This window comes from Oncorhynchus tshawytscha, linkage group LG28, assembly GCF_018296145.1.
Source record: "Oncorhynchus tshawytscha isolate Ot180627B linkage group LG28, Otsh_v2.0, whole genome shotgun sequence".
Classification (NCBI taxonomy): Eukaryota; Metazoa; Chordata; class Actinopteri; order Salmoniformes; family Salmonidae; genus Oncorhynchus; species Oncorhynchus tshawytscha.
In genome coordinates this window covers 1203189-1218774 of record NC_056456.1, presented here as the reverse complement: position 1 = coordinate 1218774, position 15586 = coordinate 1203189, and the positions used below count along the sequence as shown (strand labels likewise).

The window sequence follows — 15586 nt, the reverse complement described above, 5'->3', positions numbered from 1 at the left end:
GAGAAGGCAGCAAGAGACTAGCCTGTATGCAGTTGACAGAGTGCTTCATTCCTCAGCAGGGTTTTGGAGAGAGGTGCTGCTGGGCACTGTGTCCCTGCCTCACAGGTGGTGTGCTTTACATGATCACTGGAGCTGTAGTTGTGATCACTTAGAGACGGGTCTTCCAATTGTGTTTGGTCATCCTTCGCTGAAGGCATATCCATTCCTTCTATCTGTGTTGGCCAATCCCCATTTTCAATTTGGTGAACACTTGAGCCTGTTGTGTCATCTGTTAAGAAACCAGTATGGTTTGTTAAAGAAGTCAATGGACGATTAATAACAAAACCGTCCAATAAAACACCATTCTGCATGGATGCTCCTAATAATATTTAATACTTCTTCTAGTGCGAGACACCGGTCGAATCTTACGGTGAAATTGGAGGGCATGCAATTCAAATAAATAATCGTAAAAATTATGGCTAGTAAACGTTTAAAAGCTTAAATTCTTGTTAATCTAACTGCATTGTCCGATTTACAATAGGCTTTACAGCGAAAGCATGCCATGCGATTGTTTGAGGACGGCGCCCCACATCAAAATATTTTTCAACCAGCACAGGCTTTGAAAAATCACAAATAGCGATTAAATATTCACTTACTTTTTGAACATCTTCCTCTGATTTACAATCCCAAGGGTCCCAGCTACAACATGCATAGTCGTTTTGTTAGATAAAACTATTATTTTTATCCCAAAAAGTCTTAGTTGGCGCCATCGAATTGAGTAATCCACTCAATCAACATGCAGAAAAAGGAATCCAAAAAGCTACCGGTAAACTTTGTTAAAAAAAGTCAAACTACATTTCTACTAAATCATCAGGTACCCGAAAAAGTAATTAAACTAGAATATTTTATAAGGAAAGAAGTATGTTCAAGAGAAAAGTAAAATTAGCAAGTGCGCGTCCTCTTCGTTGCAAGCGCACAGACTGATTTCCAACTCTGACTCCCAGTACTAAAACTCAAAATTCTTCCCCGTTTGGGAAGAAACAAGCCTGAAACCTTGAACAAAGACTGTTGACATCTAGTGAAAGCCATATGAATTGCAATCTGGGAGCTGGAATTGCATAGGACCCATAGCTTTCCATTGAAAGAGCATTGGCTCTCAAAACAAAACATTTCCGGTTGGTTTTTCTTTGGATTTTCTCCTACCATATCAATTGTGTTATAGTCTCATACATTATTTTAACATTTCTACAAACTTCAAAGTCTTTTCTATCCAACAGTACCAATTATATGCATATCCTGGCTTCTGGGCTTGAGTAACAGGCAGTTTACTCTGGGCACATCAGTCAGACAGAAAGTGGAGAAAAATAGACCCTAGCCTGAAGAAGTTTTAATTACATATAAAATGTGAGTTTTTAATATTGAGTTGTTGAGGAAATGTGTATATTATGAGACTGTGCTTAGATAGAAATGTAAGAGGGAGACACAAAATGAAAGCAGGCTGTAACGACTGTCTTCGGGTGAAAGAGAGGATGACCAAGATGCAGCGTGAATATAATCCATATTTAATGGGAATACTTAAACAATGAACAAAAACAACAAACCGACAAAATGAACGAAGACGATACAGTCCCGTAATGTGAACACTAAAAACTGGCACACTGAAACAGGTACAATCACCCACAAAATACCCAAAGAATATGGCTGCCTAAATATGGTTCCCAATCAGAGACAACGATAGACAGCTGCCTCTAATTAAGAACCAATCTAGGCAACCATAGACTTATAAAAACACCTAGATAGGAAACACCCCCATAAACATACAAAACCCCTAGACATGAAAAACACATACATCACCCATGTCACACCCTGACCTAACCAAAATAACAAAGAATACTAAGGTCAGGGTGTGACACAGGCAAACTGATCAAGTGTTTGGCTTACCTATCACTGATGACTGCCTGACCAACACCCGATGCTTCTTCATCAGTGGAGCATCGTAGCCAAGCCATTTTTTGGGGTAAGGAGGCTTCTTGTAGGAGCACACAAGGGGACGTTTTGGTGATTTCTTTAGGTTCAACTTTGAGCCAGAGCCACAAAGACTCTGCGTCTTTAGGAGATGGATGCACATCGCATGTGGCTCCACAGGTACATTCAGATCGACGTAGAGGTTGGTATTCAAAACATTGCTGTTGTAAAAATTGCCTCTTCATCCAATTATTGAGACAGTCTTGTACTGAACATATAATGCTTGTCATGTTGATCAATTTTAGGATTTTGTGCGGTTCTGTCAGTGTAAAACTATCAAGCTCTCAACTAAAAGTACCACTTTGAATGCTCTAGCGTCGCACAAATGTTGCCGGAAATAGAAACACAATTGCCACGATCACTGTGACGTTCCAGAACAAGGTGAATAGGATGACTCTTTCCCAATGAACTACACCATATCATCTTCCCTCTCCTCTTCTCCTGTGGACTCAACTGACCTTAGAACTCCCCTACCCACCCATAAACACTCACCCTTTGGGGATCTGTCCGATGACGGCCACTTTGTATAGGCTGTGCAGTTTGCAGTAGTAAGAGATAAGTGTTGCTACTATGATCTGTAACACACACATGGATACACAAGTTACCATGCTCACAAAAACACAACATCGCCTGTCCTGTTGTGTACATGTGTATTTGTGAGTAAATCATTATTTCAGACCCTGTGTGACTTTGCTGTGTTCGGAATCCATGCACAAAAACAGGCCGATTATTTAACACAACTAATAATTTTACCATAATTTATTGGATCAATGTGATGAACTGGGCACATGCACACAGAGACACATACACTTCTCTTGATGAAATTACAAAATTATGTGCAAATATGGAAAATTAAACTGAAAATAGGATGAACCACTTTCTGGCCTTACTCTCCTATCAGACAAGGTGACAGGTTGCCCTCTAGTGGTTTTCACTAGACGTGTTGTTCAAGAGACCAAAAGAGAGGAATGAGGAGCAAAAGACTTGAGGATGATATTATGACAAATAAACAGAAACACACAGAGGTGTTAGATGTAGAGCAGGGTTTCCCAAACTTGGTCCATGTGTTTGTTTTTTCCCTAGCACTACACAGCTGACTCAAATAACCGAGTTTGGTTAACCCTGGTGTAGAGGACTTACCGTTATGAGTTCTATTGGAACGGGCACAGGCATTTTCTTCTCAAAGTAAATGTTGAGTTCTTTGACCACTATGAGGACCGCCAAGGCCACTAGAGTTACCACCACGGCCGCAATGTTAGTCTCTGGCAGATGTCTACAGATATCTATTAGGAGCTAGAGAGAGAGAGAGAAAGAGAGACAGAGAGTGAGTTTCTGCATACATGCAGCAGTTGGAAAACATTTACGACTTTTGTACGTGTGAATCATCTGTTTGTGTGTGGATGTGTTGTGTGCACTCACATAGACCTGAGACAGCGGTCCGGAGAAGCGTCCAACGCGGATCCCAAAGAGGCTTGGGAGTTGGGAAAGTACCACCTGTATACCTGCTCCTGTCATGTAACCACGTACCAGGGGATCTGACAGGAACGTCACCACAAAACCAAACCGAATCATGCCCAGCAGAAACAGAAAGATCCCACTCAGAAAAGTGGTGCTGGCTGCTATCTGTACTCTGACGGCATCGCGGGCTACTACATCTATAACTTCAGTCCCATTGGTTCCATTTAGAATCATGAAGTTACTGTTTGGGGCCAGCCTCTCTGTCGTGGTGCCTATCATGATGCTGGTCACAGCAAATGTGCCTGAGGGAACACACACACAAAATCATGGTAGGGAAATAATTAGCATATTCCTTTGACCAAATTATATTACAACTTTCAAATTCTCTCGCTTTCTCCTTCCACACTCTGTCTTGCCTATGGAGATGTGTCTGGAGGTGCCAAAGATGCAGTACATGAGTACAGGGTAGAAGGAAGTGTAGAGGCCAAACACTGGGGGCACAGAGGCCAGCAGAGCATAGGCCAAACCTGGGGAAACATTAAAGAAATGTCAGTGTTCATAGACTTCACAAAATAGATAGTTATCATATAGTATTCTCAGCCCAAAGAGATGCAACACTAACTTGAGATCAACTTGTGTAAATGAGGCTTTCACGTACCTCAAGCATGGGTATCAATGAAAGATTTACAGGTGGTTACATGCAGTGGCTAAGTACTCAGTGGTGTAAAGTACCACTTAAGTAATTTATGAGTAGGCCTATCCGTACTTTAATATTTCTATTTGTCACAATTTTTACTCAACTACATTCCTAAAGAAAATAATGTACTTTTTAAACATTTACCTTCACCCCCCAAAAAACTGGTAACATTTTTAATGCTTAGCAGGACATGAACTGTCCAATATATTCACTTATCAAGATAACATCCCTACTGCCTCAGATCTGGCAAACTCACTAAACACAAATGCTTCATTTGTAAATTATGTCAGATTGTTTTTTTTTTATGCTGCTGTCTGGTTGGCTTAATATAAGCATTTAACTTTACTTACACTCAAAACAATTGGCACTTTTGATCTTACAGTAAATACATTTTAAAATAAATAGTTTAGACTTTTACTCAAGTAGTATTTTACTGGTTAACTTTCACTTGAGTCATTTTCTATACATTTTGGTCAGTTAAGACTATTTAGTACTTTTCCCACCATGTGTTGTTGATTTCAAGTTAGGATTGGGCCCTGTATGTGTGTTCAAACAGTAGAGGTGGTACAGACCCATCGGCAGGTGCATGATGCCAACGCTTATGCCAGATATGAGGTCTCCCAGTGCGTCTTGTCTCACTGAGTAACGAGGCAGCCATGACAGGATAGGTATAAAGCTCAGCACAGAACGCTTCAGCTTGGGCACTGAACACCTGCGACCAGGGGGAAGAGTTGGAGAGGTGGAGAAAAGAATAATACATTTTTGTTATCCATTTGTGACAACGGATGTGTTTCTGCTGTGTGTTGAATAGGGCATGCAGGCAACTCAGCTCCTTGAGTGCCACAGTGAGTGCAGGGTTTTCCATCTCTTACACTTCTAATTAAACTAACCAGGAGTCTTAGAGCTAGGCTGGTAACACTGTGCCATAGGGCTGTAGTTAAAATCGAGGCGGGAAAGGGAGTAAGCATACATAGGATTTTGAAAACAGGTGAAATTCTACAATTAAAATAAATGTTCTATCACATTGACCATATTATTTTGGGGAAGCACAATTGATTCTGAGTTTGAGCATATCAAACTATTTAATAAGATGTGTACGCTCAGATTTTGTATAAATCACTTGCGCTGCTCGCGGTTTGAAGTCCACAATGTACGGGGGAGGTTGTAAGGCAGGGTTCCCCAACTGGCGGCCTACTGGCCGAATTTGGCCCACGAGTGGTTTTATTTGTCTTCTGTCAATAGACTATAAAAACACCAGGAAATCAGCTCCAGTGATTTACATTTTTGAAATCTGTTCAAGTATTCCCACTCATAATAGAGTGACATGATCGTATAAAAATGCAAGGAAGTTTTGAAATTATTATGCTTTAGTCAAATATTATATCTGTTAGCGATTCTTGCGGTCAAATTGACTTGTAATTATGTTCCGGCCCCCCGACCATCCGTCTAGTTGATACGTGTTCTATCGGTTGAGGTACATGGTGATGAACTTAGAGATCAGCCATTTAAAACCAGCAACTGTTTTTGCCGCTTCTGCCATAGACTCCTGGTCAAGTCCCGTTCCCGAGGCATTGTAAAACCAGACGTCTTGATACAGGAAGAGCCGGCTGGTAGACGAGACTATTACTTTTTTAAGACAGCAGTAACTTTGGGCTATTTACTATCTTAAACTAATGTAACTGTGTTTATTAGTGTGCTTGATGAAGGCAAGAACACGCTTGATTTCTTACATAGTCTTATTAGGTGTGCTTGCTGAAGGAAAAGCACCACTTTAGATTTCTATCTTAGTCTTACAATTCTAAATAAAGTTTGCTTTGCTACCACAACGGAAGCATCGCATTAGTGGAAACCAAGGCTGTTCTCGTGGCAGGCCTGGTTGTAGCTAGATATGTTGAAGTTGCGTCTGGGACAATTTTAGCATTTTAGCTAACCCTAACCGGGGTTAACTTTTACTAACCTGAATAATTCTCCAAACAAAAAGTCACTTCTGCTAGTCAAAACTGGCAGACCTGGCTTGAGAACAGACTTGGTTTTCACGAATGCGATACAGCCACAATCATGTCCTCGGATTTCTCAACACAGATGTTGAAACATTCATACATCAACATACGAATTGTTTAGCAATTTCAGGAGAAAATAGAATGTGTATGTTGCACAGTAATATCGCCATTTCTAACATTCTTATAGTTTAGGTATGAGGAGACTCTTCGTGAAAGTTATGAAATCTGAAGACACATTAAACTGATCATATTCACTCTTTCAAACATGAAAGGTGCAATTTGCAGAATTCGCTCTGCCATTTCCCTGGTTACTAAAATTCGAATAGTTTGCCTAAATTGAGTTTGTGGCACAATGAACCATGTATAGTGTTGAGAATCATTGAACCATCTAAACTGCTGTGATATTCCTTTTCAATAACCCAAAATATTATATTTTCAGCTGTTTGAAGCTCCTGTACAAAACCGAAAGTAAAAGACGTCAAAACGAAATTTAAGAACGGGAAGCATAGAAATAGTGCACATAGAATAGATCGACCGCAGATTAGACTTGTGTTCAACATGAAAGACAGATTTTTAACTCAGGTTTCTATGTGATTTGGTCAAGTCGCCCGAAATGTTACATATTACAGCTTTAACTTCTGCACAGGTGTGTGAATCATCTTTCTTAGCCTTTTTAGTGCAATAAACACTAATGAAGTTGATGTTATGCCTGTATCGACATACCCAAAACCAACGAGGAAGTCTGCAGTGTTGAGAGTGGTTGTATGAAACCAATCAGTACACCAACAAAAACTCTCAAACGTGCAAACCCGCTCTTAATTTTTATTCTGTTCGACTCACCATAAATTCTGTGTCTGAACTGTGTGTTAGATTGCTTGCATACAGCTTTTTATATTGTGTATACTTTTTAATCTAAAACCAATAAAGATTTGCAGAAAGTAGCCCTTTCCACTCACATTCCCTGTCATCCTGTATTCAGGTTGAAAATGGCACATTTTTTTCATTGATTAGTGCCTAAATTGGAACGCAGTAGCTGTACAGTAATGACGTAGGAATTCAAGTTCTCCACCTCACAGCTCTGTATGAGTTTTGACTGACAGCTGTTATAAACTTGAGCACCGTGCAACAAGAAGATGGCCCTATTCCTCCCACTAATTGGGCTACTTTTGCACATTTGTTGTTGTCTGGGTAAGGGAAATGCTGTACATTGAGAACCACCCTGGATGGTTCCGACCTTGAATATGTGGACATCTATAAGTACCTAGGTGTCTGGCTAGACTGCAAACTCTCCTTCCAGACTCATATCAAACATCTCCAATCGAAATCAAATCAAGAGTCGGCTTTCTATTCCGCAACAAAGCCTCCTTCACTCATTCCGCCAAGCTTACCCTAGTAAAACTGACTATCCTACCGATCCTCGACTTCGGCGATGTCATCTACAAAATGGCTTCCAACACTCTACTCAGCAAACTGGATGCAGTCTATCACAGTGCCATCCGTTTTGTCACTAAAGCACCTTATACCACCCACCACTGCGACTTGTATGCTCTAGTCGGCTGGCCCTCGTTACATATTCGTCGCCAGACCCACTGGCTCCAGGTCATCTACAAGTCCATGCTAGGTAAAGCTCCGCCTTATCTCAGTTCACTGGTCACGATGGCAACACCCATCCGTAGCACGCGCTCCAGCAGGTGTATCTCACTGATCATCCCTAAAGCCAACACCTCATTTGGCCGCCTTTCGTTCCAGTACTCTGCTGCCTGTGACTGGAACGAATTGCAAAAATCGCTGAAGTTGGAGACTTTTATCTCCCTCACCAACTTCAAACAACAGCTATCTGAGCAGCTAACCGATCGCTGCAGCTGTACATAGTCTATTGGTAAATAGCCCACCCATTTTCACCTACCTCATCCCCATACTGTTTTAATTTATTTACTTTTCTGCTCTTTTGAACACCAATATCTCTACCTGTACATGACCATCTGATCATTTATCACTCCAGTGTTAATCTGCAAAATTGTAATTATTTGCCTACCTCCTCATGCCTTTTGCACACATTGTATATAGACTCCCCCCTTTGTTTTCTACTGTGTTATTGACTTGTTAATTGTTTATTCCATGTGTAACTCTGTGTTGTCTGCTCACACTGCTATGCTTTATCTTGGCCAGGTCGCAGTTGCAAATGAGAACTTGTTCTCAACTAGCCTACCTGGTTAAATAAAGGTGAAATAAAAAGAGTCGATGTGTTATAAAAGATGAGACATTGAGGATTCTAATTAAGACCGTGTTGATGTCATAAAATCAAACCACACACCCATGAGCGCAAATGTCTACATCACATTTCCATATTTGAAAACTCATGTAATTTACAGTATCAACGTTTATGATTGTAATGCATAATCCACAGTTGCAAGGATCTTATACACTGGGTTGTCCTGAACCGAATGGGCATGTGTTTGTCTTATTGCGAATACAATTTGTTTGAATGCTCTCATGACTCTATTCTATGTGCACAAAAATGACAATCTTTCTCTGAATTGCTTTTTGAAAGCCTACCACTGTAAGATTGTATTTTATAAGTTAGCTAGCCATGTCCGCAGTAGAATAAGCTTTCAAATGATGCCCACGTGTTCATGCAGCGATGACATAACTCCTTTGCATAGAGTTATCGGAATGTTGTCCCACTCCTCTTCAATTGCTGTGCGATATTGGTGGGAAGTGGAACATGCTATCGTACACATCGATCAAGAACATCCTAAACATGCTCAATGGATGACATGTCTGGTGAGTATGCAGGCCATAGAATAACTGGGACGTACACCTTCCACGAATTGGGTACAGATCCTTGCGACATGGGCCGTCCATTATCATGCTGAAACATGAGGTGATGGCAGCAGATGAATGGCACGACAATGGGCCTCAGGATCTCATCATAGTATCTCTGTGCGTTAAAATTGACATGAATAAAATGCAATTGTTGTCCATAGCGTATGCCTGCCCATACCATAACCGCCACCATGGGGCACTCTGTTCACAATCAGCAAACCGCTCGCCCACACAATGCCATACATGCTGTCGGCCATCTGCCCGGTACAGTTCAAACCGGGATCCATCCATGAAGAGCACACCTCTCCAGTGTGCCAGTGCCATCAGTTACGACGCCGAACTGCAGTCAGGTCAAGACCTTGGTGAGGACGATGAGCTTCCCTGAGACAGTTTGTACAGAATTCTTTGGTTATGCAAACCCACAGTTTCATCAGCTGTCTGGGTGGTAGGTCTCAGACGATCCTTCAGGTAAAGAAGCCGGATTTAGGAGGTGCTGGGCTGACGTGGTTACACATTGTCTGCTGTTGAATATTGAATGTACAGCCAAATCCTCTAAAACGACATGAGGTGGCTTATAGTAGAGAAATTAACATAAAATCTCTGGCAACAGCTTTGGTGGAAATTTCAGCAGTCAACATGCCAATTGATCCATTAAAATGTTGTGTTGTGGGACAAAACTGGACATTTTAGAGTGGCCTTTTATTGTCCCCAGCATAAGGTGCACCTGTGTGATGAACATGCTGTTAAATCAGCTTCTTGATAAACCACACTTGTTAGGTGGATTATTTTGGCCAAGGACAAATGCTCACTAACAGCAATGTAAACAATTTTGTGTAACATTTTTGGAAAAATATGCTTTTTGTGCTTATGGAACATTTCTGGAATGTTTTATTTTAGCTCATGAAACACCTTACATGTTGCGCTTATATTTTTGTTCAATACCCACTCAAAAAGACAGCCAAAAGTTTGATAAATTCCCAATGTGTCACTGCGCTTTTAACCATTTGAAGCACAACAAAGATCTGTGCAGATTAGTAAAGAAAATGTGATCTCCACAGACCTGCAACCTTTGCATGCTCTCTTGAACATGCACACTTTCTAAGATTACATAGGAGGACATTTATAGTTACAGTAAACTTCAAGACAAATCTGTCCATGGATGTCTTTCTAATTTTAAGGTTGAATAAATACTGTTACAATAGTAAGATAGATAGTGAAAGTAACAACAACATTTTCCAGGAGATAGACACATCTGATATGGGCAGGAAGCTTACATTCTTGTCAATCTAACTGCACTGTCGAATTTGAAGTAGCTTTATAGTGAAATTGCGCCTAATCTGGAATTATACATTGTGACCTTTTTCTTGCATTTCAAAGATGAGAAAAACCCTCATGTTTTTTCTTTTTATTATCTTTTACCAGCTCTAACGTGTTTGAGCTACATTAATTTCACATTTCCACAAACTTCAAAGTGTTTCCTTTCAAATGGAATCAATAATATGCATATCCTTGCTTCACGACCAGTTATATTTGGGTAGAACACTTTATGCGAAAATTGAAAAAAAAAAGGGTCCGGTCCTCGTATTTTTCTTAAAACTGCATGTACTGTAAGTAAGCATTTCATGTATCTGGTTGAGAGAATGCCAAGAGTGTGCAAAGCTGTCATCAATCAAAGGGTGGTTTCTTTGAAGAATCTCAAATATACTTGAATTTGTGTAACACTTTTTAGGTTACTACATGATTCCATATGTGTTATTTTATAGTTTACTATTATTCTACAATGTAGAAAATAGTAAAAATAAAGAAAAACCCTTCAATGAGTAGATTTGTCCAATCTTTTGACTGGTACAGCATACAAAAAGATTAACTCAACATGTAAAGTGTTCTTCCCATGTTTCATGATTTGAAATAAAAGATCCCAGAAATGTTAGATACGCAATAAAATGCATTGTTGTGCACAAATTTATTTACATCCCCGTTAGTGAGAAATGTATCCTCTGCCAAGATAATCCATCCACCTGACAGGTGTGGCATTTCAAAAAGCTGGACAAACATCATGATCATTACACAGGTGCTGGGGACAATACAAAGATACTCTAACATGTGCAATTTTATCACACAACAAAATTGCACAGATGTCTCAAGTTTTGAGGGAGCGTGTAAATGGCATGTTCACTGCAGGAATGTCCAACAGAGCTGATGTCAGAGAATTTAATGTTCATTTCTCTACAATAAGCTGCCTCCAACGTCGTTTAAGAGAATTTGGCAATACGTCCAACCAGGCTAAAAACTGCAGACCACATGTAACCATGACAGCCCAGGACCTCCACATCCGGCTTCGTTACCTGAAGGATCGTCTGAGACCAGCCACCAGGACAGCTGATGAAACTGAGTAGTTTTTCTGTATGTAATAAAGCCCTTTTGTAGGGGAAAAACTCATTCTAATTGACTGAGTCTGGCTCCCAAGTGGGTGGCTGAACCCATAGATTAGGGCCAAATAATTTTATTTAAACTGTAACTCAGTAAAATCTTGAAATTGTTGCATGTTGCATTTATATTTTTGTTCAGTATATAAAGTGTATTCAGAAAAGTATTCAGACCCCTTGACTTTTTTCACATTTTGATACGTCACAGCCTTTAAAACATATTAAATTATGTATTTTTCCTCATCAATCTACACGCAATACCCAATAATGACAAAGCGAAAGCAGGTTTTTACAAATTTTGCAAATTGATTTACTTAAGTATTTAGACCCTTTGCTATGGGATTCATCTAAGATACATCCTGTTTCCATTGATCATCCTTGAGATGTTTGTACAACTTTAATGGAGTGGTGAATTCAATTGATTGGACATGACTTGGAAAGGCACACATTTGTCTATATAAGGTCCCACAGTTGACAGCGCATGTCAGAGCAAAAACCAAGCCATGAGGTCGAAGCAATTGACCGTAGAACTCCGAAATAGGATTGTGAAGCACAGATCTGGGGAAGGGTACCAAAAAAATTATGCAGCATTGAAGGTCCCTAAGAACACAGTGGCCTCCATCATTCTTAAATGGAAGATGTTTGGAACCACCAAGACTCTTCATAGAGCCGGCGTCCTGGCCAATCGGGGGAGAAGGGCCTTGGTCAGGGCCCTTGACCAAGTATTCCAATGGTCACTCTGACAGAGCTCCAAAGTTCCTCTGTGGAGATGGGAGAACCTACCAGAAGGACAACTATCTCTGCAGCACAATCGGGCCTTTATGGTAGAGTGGCCAGACGGAAGCGGCCAGCCGCACCTGATAACAACAGTGCCTCTTCAACCTCAGGAAGCTAAAGAAATTTGTCTTGTTATCTAAAACCCTGACAAACTTTTACTGATGCACAATCTAGAGCATCCTGTCAGGCTGTATCACCACCTTATACGGCAACTGCACCCCCCTCAACCACAAGGCTCTCCAGAGGGTGGTGCGGTCTGCACAACACATCACTTTGGGCAGACTACCTGCCCTCCAAGACACCTACAGCACCCGATGTCACAGGCCAAAAAGATCATGAAGGACAACAACCACCCGAGCCACTGCCTGTTCACCCTGCTACCACCCAGAAGGCGAGGTCAGTACAGGGACATTAAAGCTGGGACCGAGAGACTGAAAAACAACTTCTATCTCAAGGCCATCAGACTGCTAAACAGCAATCACTAACTCAGAAAGGCTGCTGCCTACATAGAGACTCAAATCACTGGCCACTTTAATAAATGGATCACTAGTCACTTTAAACATTGCCACTTTAATAATGTTAACATATCTTACATTACTATACCTTGTACCATCTATAGCACCTTGCCTATGCTGCTCAGCCATCGCTGATCCAAATATTTATATGTAAATATTCTTATTCGTGTGTATTAGGTAGTTGTTGGGAAAATGTTAGATTACTTGTTAGATGGCACCAGAAGAAATGGCAGCAGTTTTACGGGGTACATACTACCTCAATCGGGCCGACCAACCAGTGCCCCAGCACATTGGCTATCTGCATTGTGCTGCCAACCACTCTTTTATGCTACTGCTGCTCTCTGTTCATCATATATGCATAGTCCCTTTAACCATATCTACATGTACATACTACCTCAATCAGCATGACTAACCGATGTCTGTATGTAGCCTCGATACTTTTATAGCCTCACTACTACATATAGCCTGTCTTTTTACTGTTGTTTTATTTCTTTACCCACCTATTGTTCAGCTAACACCTTTTTTGCACTATTGGTTAGAGCCTGTAAGTAAGCATTTCACTGTAAGGTCTACCTACACCTGTTGTATTTGGAGCACATGACAAATAAACTTTGATTTGATTTGAATTCAACATATTAATTATTAACTTGTAGAATGTGAAATCAACAAAAGCTTGAAGCCCTAGGCCTATTTCCATTTTTTTTGTTGAATCCTGGGTTGAATTCAAATGATAGCTATTGAAGACATAGGCCTAATAAGCATGACTTGTGATATATAATTGTTAAAGTATATTTACTTTTCATTTGCTCTGTTAAATCTAAACTTTGAAATGACTCCGATTGCAGTAGTGAATGTAGAGTTTTTAAGTGGAGACACATTTATGCAAGGTTTGTCTATGTTGAAAATTGGTTACCCTGACATAATCCCGTTGTTGAAATTTCACCCTCTAAATCAGTCTACATTGATGACTTTTGCAAATCCAATGTATTTTACTAAATACCACATCACAATATGTTGACAAAGTACATTGAAACAACATTGATTCAAACAGTTTGTGCCCAGTAGGATGTTACTATCTTACCTGAGGGAATCTTTCACCCGCTCCTTCAGGAGAGGTCTGGTGGAGTGAGTCCGTCTTCTGGCCAACTTGTCCAAGCAAAGCTCGTTCATAACATCCCTCTCCACGTAAAACTCCCCAGCCCTCTGCTCCTCAACTCCCATGGCTGTCTTCCAACACTGAATGTCTGTGGGTTTATTGCTTTGTGTGTCTCTCTCTATGTCTCTTTGTCTGTCCTTCTAGTCTGAAACAGTGTACAGAGTCTTGTTCCAAAACAACAGAGGTCTCACAATTATCAACAAACTGTCAAACACCCTGATAAGAGGTACAAAAAAGCTACTCTAATCTGAGTGTACTCCTGGCTGTGTCTTTGTTTGTATTTCAGTTGGACCTTCCTCATATCTGGGTGCAGGACACAATCCCTAATATTCTGGTTCGAACAGAGACTTGGCTGACTGATTTGGTCTCGGATAAGGACATTGAGATTTGTGGTTAAAATATATTCAGGATTGATATATTGTAAAAAGGGAAAGGAGTGGCTGTTTATGTACAAACAACACACATGGCATCATGTTGTCTAAATATTACTGTTCCCAAGAAAATTAGCTGGTTATAGAAAAGCTAACCCTAAACCAAATACACATTTATTTGTTGCTGGGATTTACCACTGTGATTACTGAAAACAGAGGATGGATCAACAACATTGCAGTTAGTTACAGTATGGGATCTTACTTTGAGACATTTCCTGCCGGAAATGTGAATTATTATGTGGATTGTAATAAATGTGTTGATACATTTTTCGGGAAGGGAAAATCAAGCCTGAAAATTCAAAGGAAATTACAAACTTCAAGAAGAATTTTTCAACCTCAAATACACTACACATTTTATGTCAGGGTGATCTAATGAATAACAGTTAAATGTAATAACTTTTCTAAATGTTTTTCAATTTTGTTGATAATCAAACTGGTTAATGTAATAACTTGCCGGCTAATGTAAAAAAATGTAATAAGTTATTACATCAACCAGTAGTTATTGATGTTTTTGTCATTGTGTTCTTGACACGAGAAAGTACACCTACAACAGGAGACATGTTTAATTTATTATTTAATGTTCTGGGTTTATTTTAATTTCTTGTTTAGTGGTTTATCGAGGTCGCTTGTAGTGTTGACAGCACTTACTTATACTGAGGCTGCCCCAATACATTACTGTTTCATATACAACAGCCCTAAGTTCACTTCAACAGCCATAGTCTTTGAAATGTTCAAACACATTTCCCAGTTCCACATCAATCATCATGACAGCTTTACTTCAAAGGAACAGTTGCACTATCTGGATAAATAAGAACTCACTCTATAGCGTGAGAATTTCCTGACAGGATGTACTTATATGGGCATAAGCACTCACTCATACCGTGAGAACTTCCAGACAGGATGTACTTATATGGGCGTAACTTCCGGACCATAAATTAGGGTCATAAATCACACGTGTGACGTGTCCCGCCTACTGTATTCTCTCTAATAATAAAACTGGTTAATGTAATAACTTGCCGAATGGTTAAAATGTTGAAAGGTTAATATAACAATTTTTAAAAAATGTATTAAGTTATTACATCAACCAGTAGTTATTAAGTAACAACTGGTTTGATGAATAATGTAATAACTTCAACCGGTGTAATAAAATACCAAAATCAATGTTTTTATGTACCATTTCCCTCAGTTTGATAAACATAACACCACCAACAAGCTGTCATGACGTGGTCCTTTCTGGATGTAGATCATGGCTTCCCCCTCTCTCACCCTCTCCTACACCCAGGTTCTGTTATCTCA

At 40.0% G+C, this 15586-nt stretch overlaps 1 protein-coding gene across 1 annotated transcript in view; it reads right to left on the bottom strand.

Annotated features, from left to right (window-relative positions):
- LOC112246263 (solute carrier family 26 member 6-like) overlaps positions 1-14255 on the bottom strand; it is a 47760-nt gene extending 33505 nt beyond the window's left edge. Inside the window, exons 1-6 of the mRNA XM_024414560.2 lie at positions 13785-14255; positions 4732-4871; positions 3879-3989; positions 3424-3764; positions 3145-3297; positions 2497-2579 (exon numbers count right to left, since the gene is read on the bottom strand). Of these exons, the coding sequence (XP_024270328.1) occupies positions 2497-2579; positions 3145-3297; positions 3424-3764; positions 3879-3989; positions 4732-4871; positions 13785-13924 (968 nt within the window). The 5' untranslated portion in view covers positions 13925-14255. The remainder of the gene's footprint in view (positions 1-2496; positions 2580-3144; positions 3298-3423; positions 3765-3878; positions 3990-4731; positions 4872-13784) is intronic.
- Between the last annotated feature and the right edge of the window lie 1331 nt (positions 14256-15586).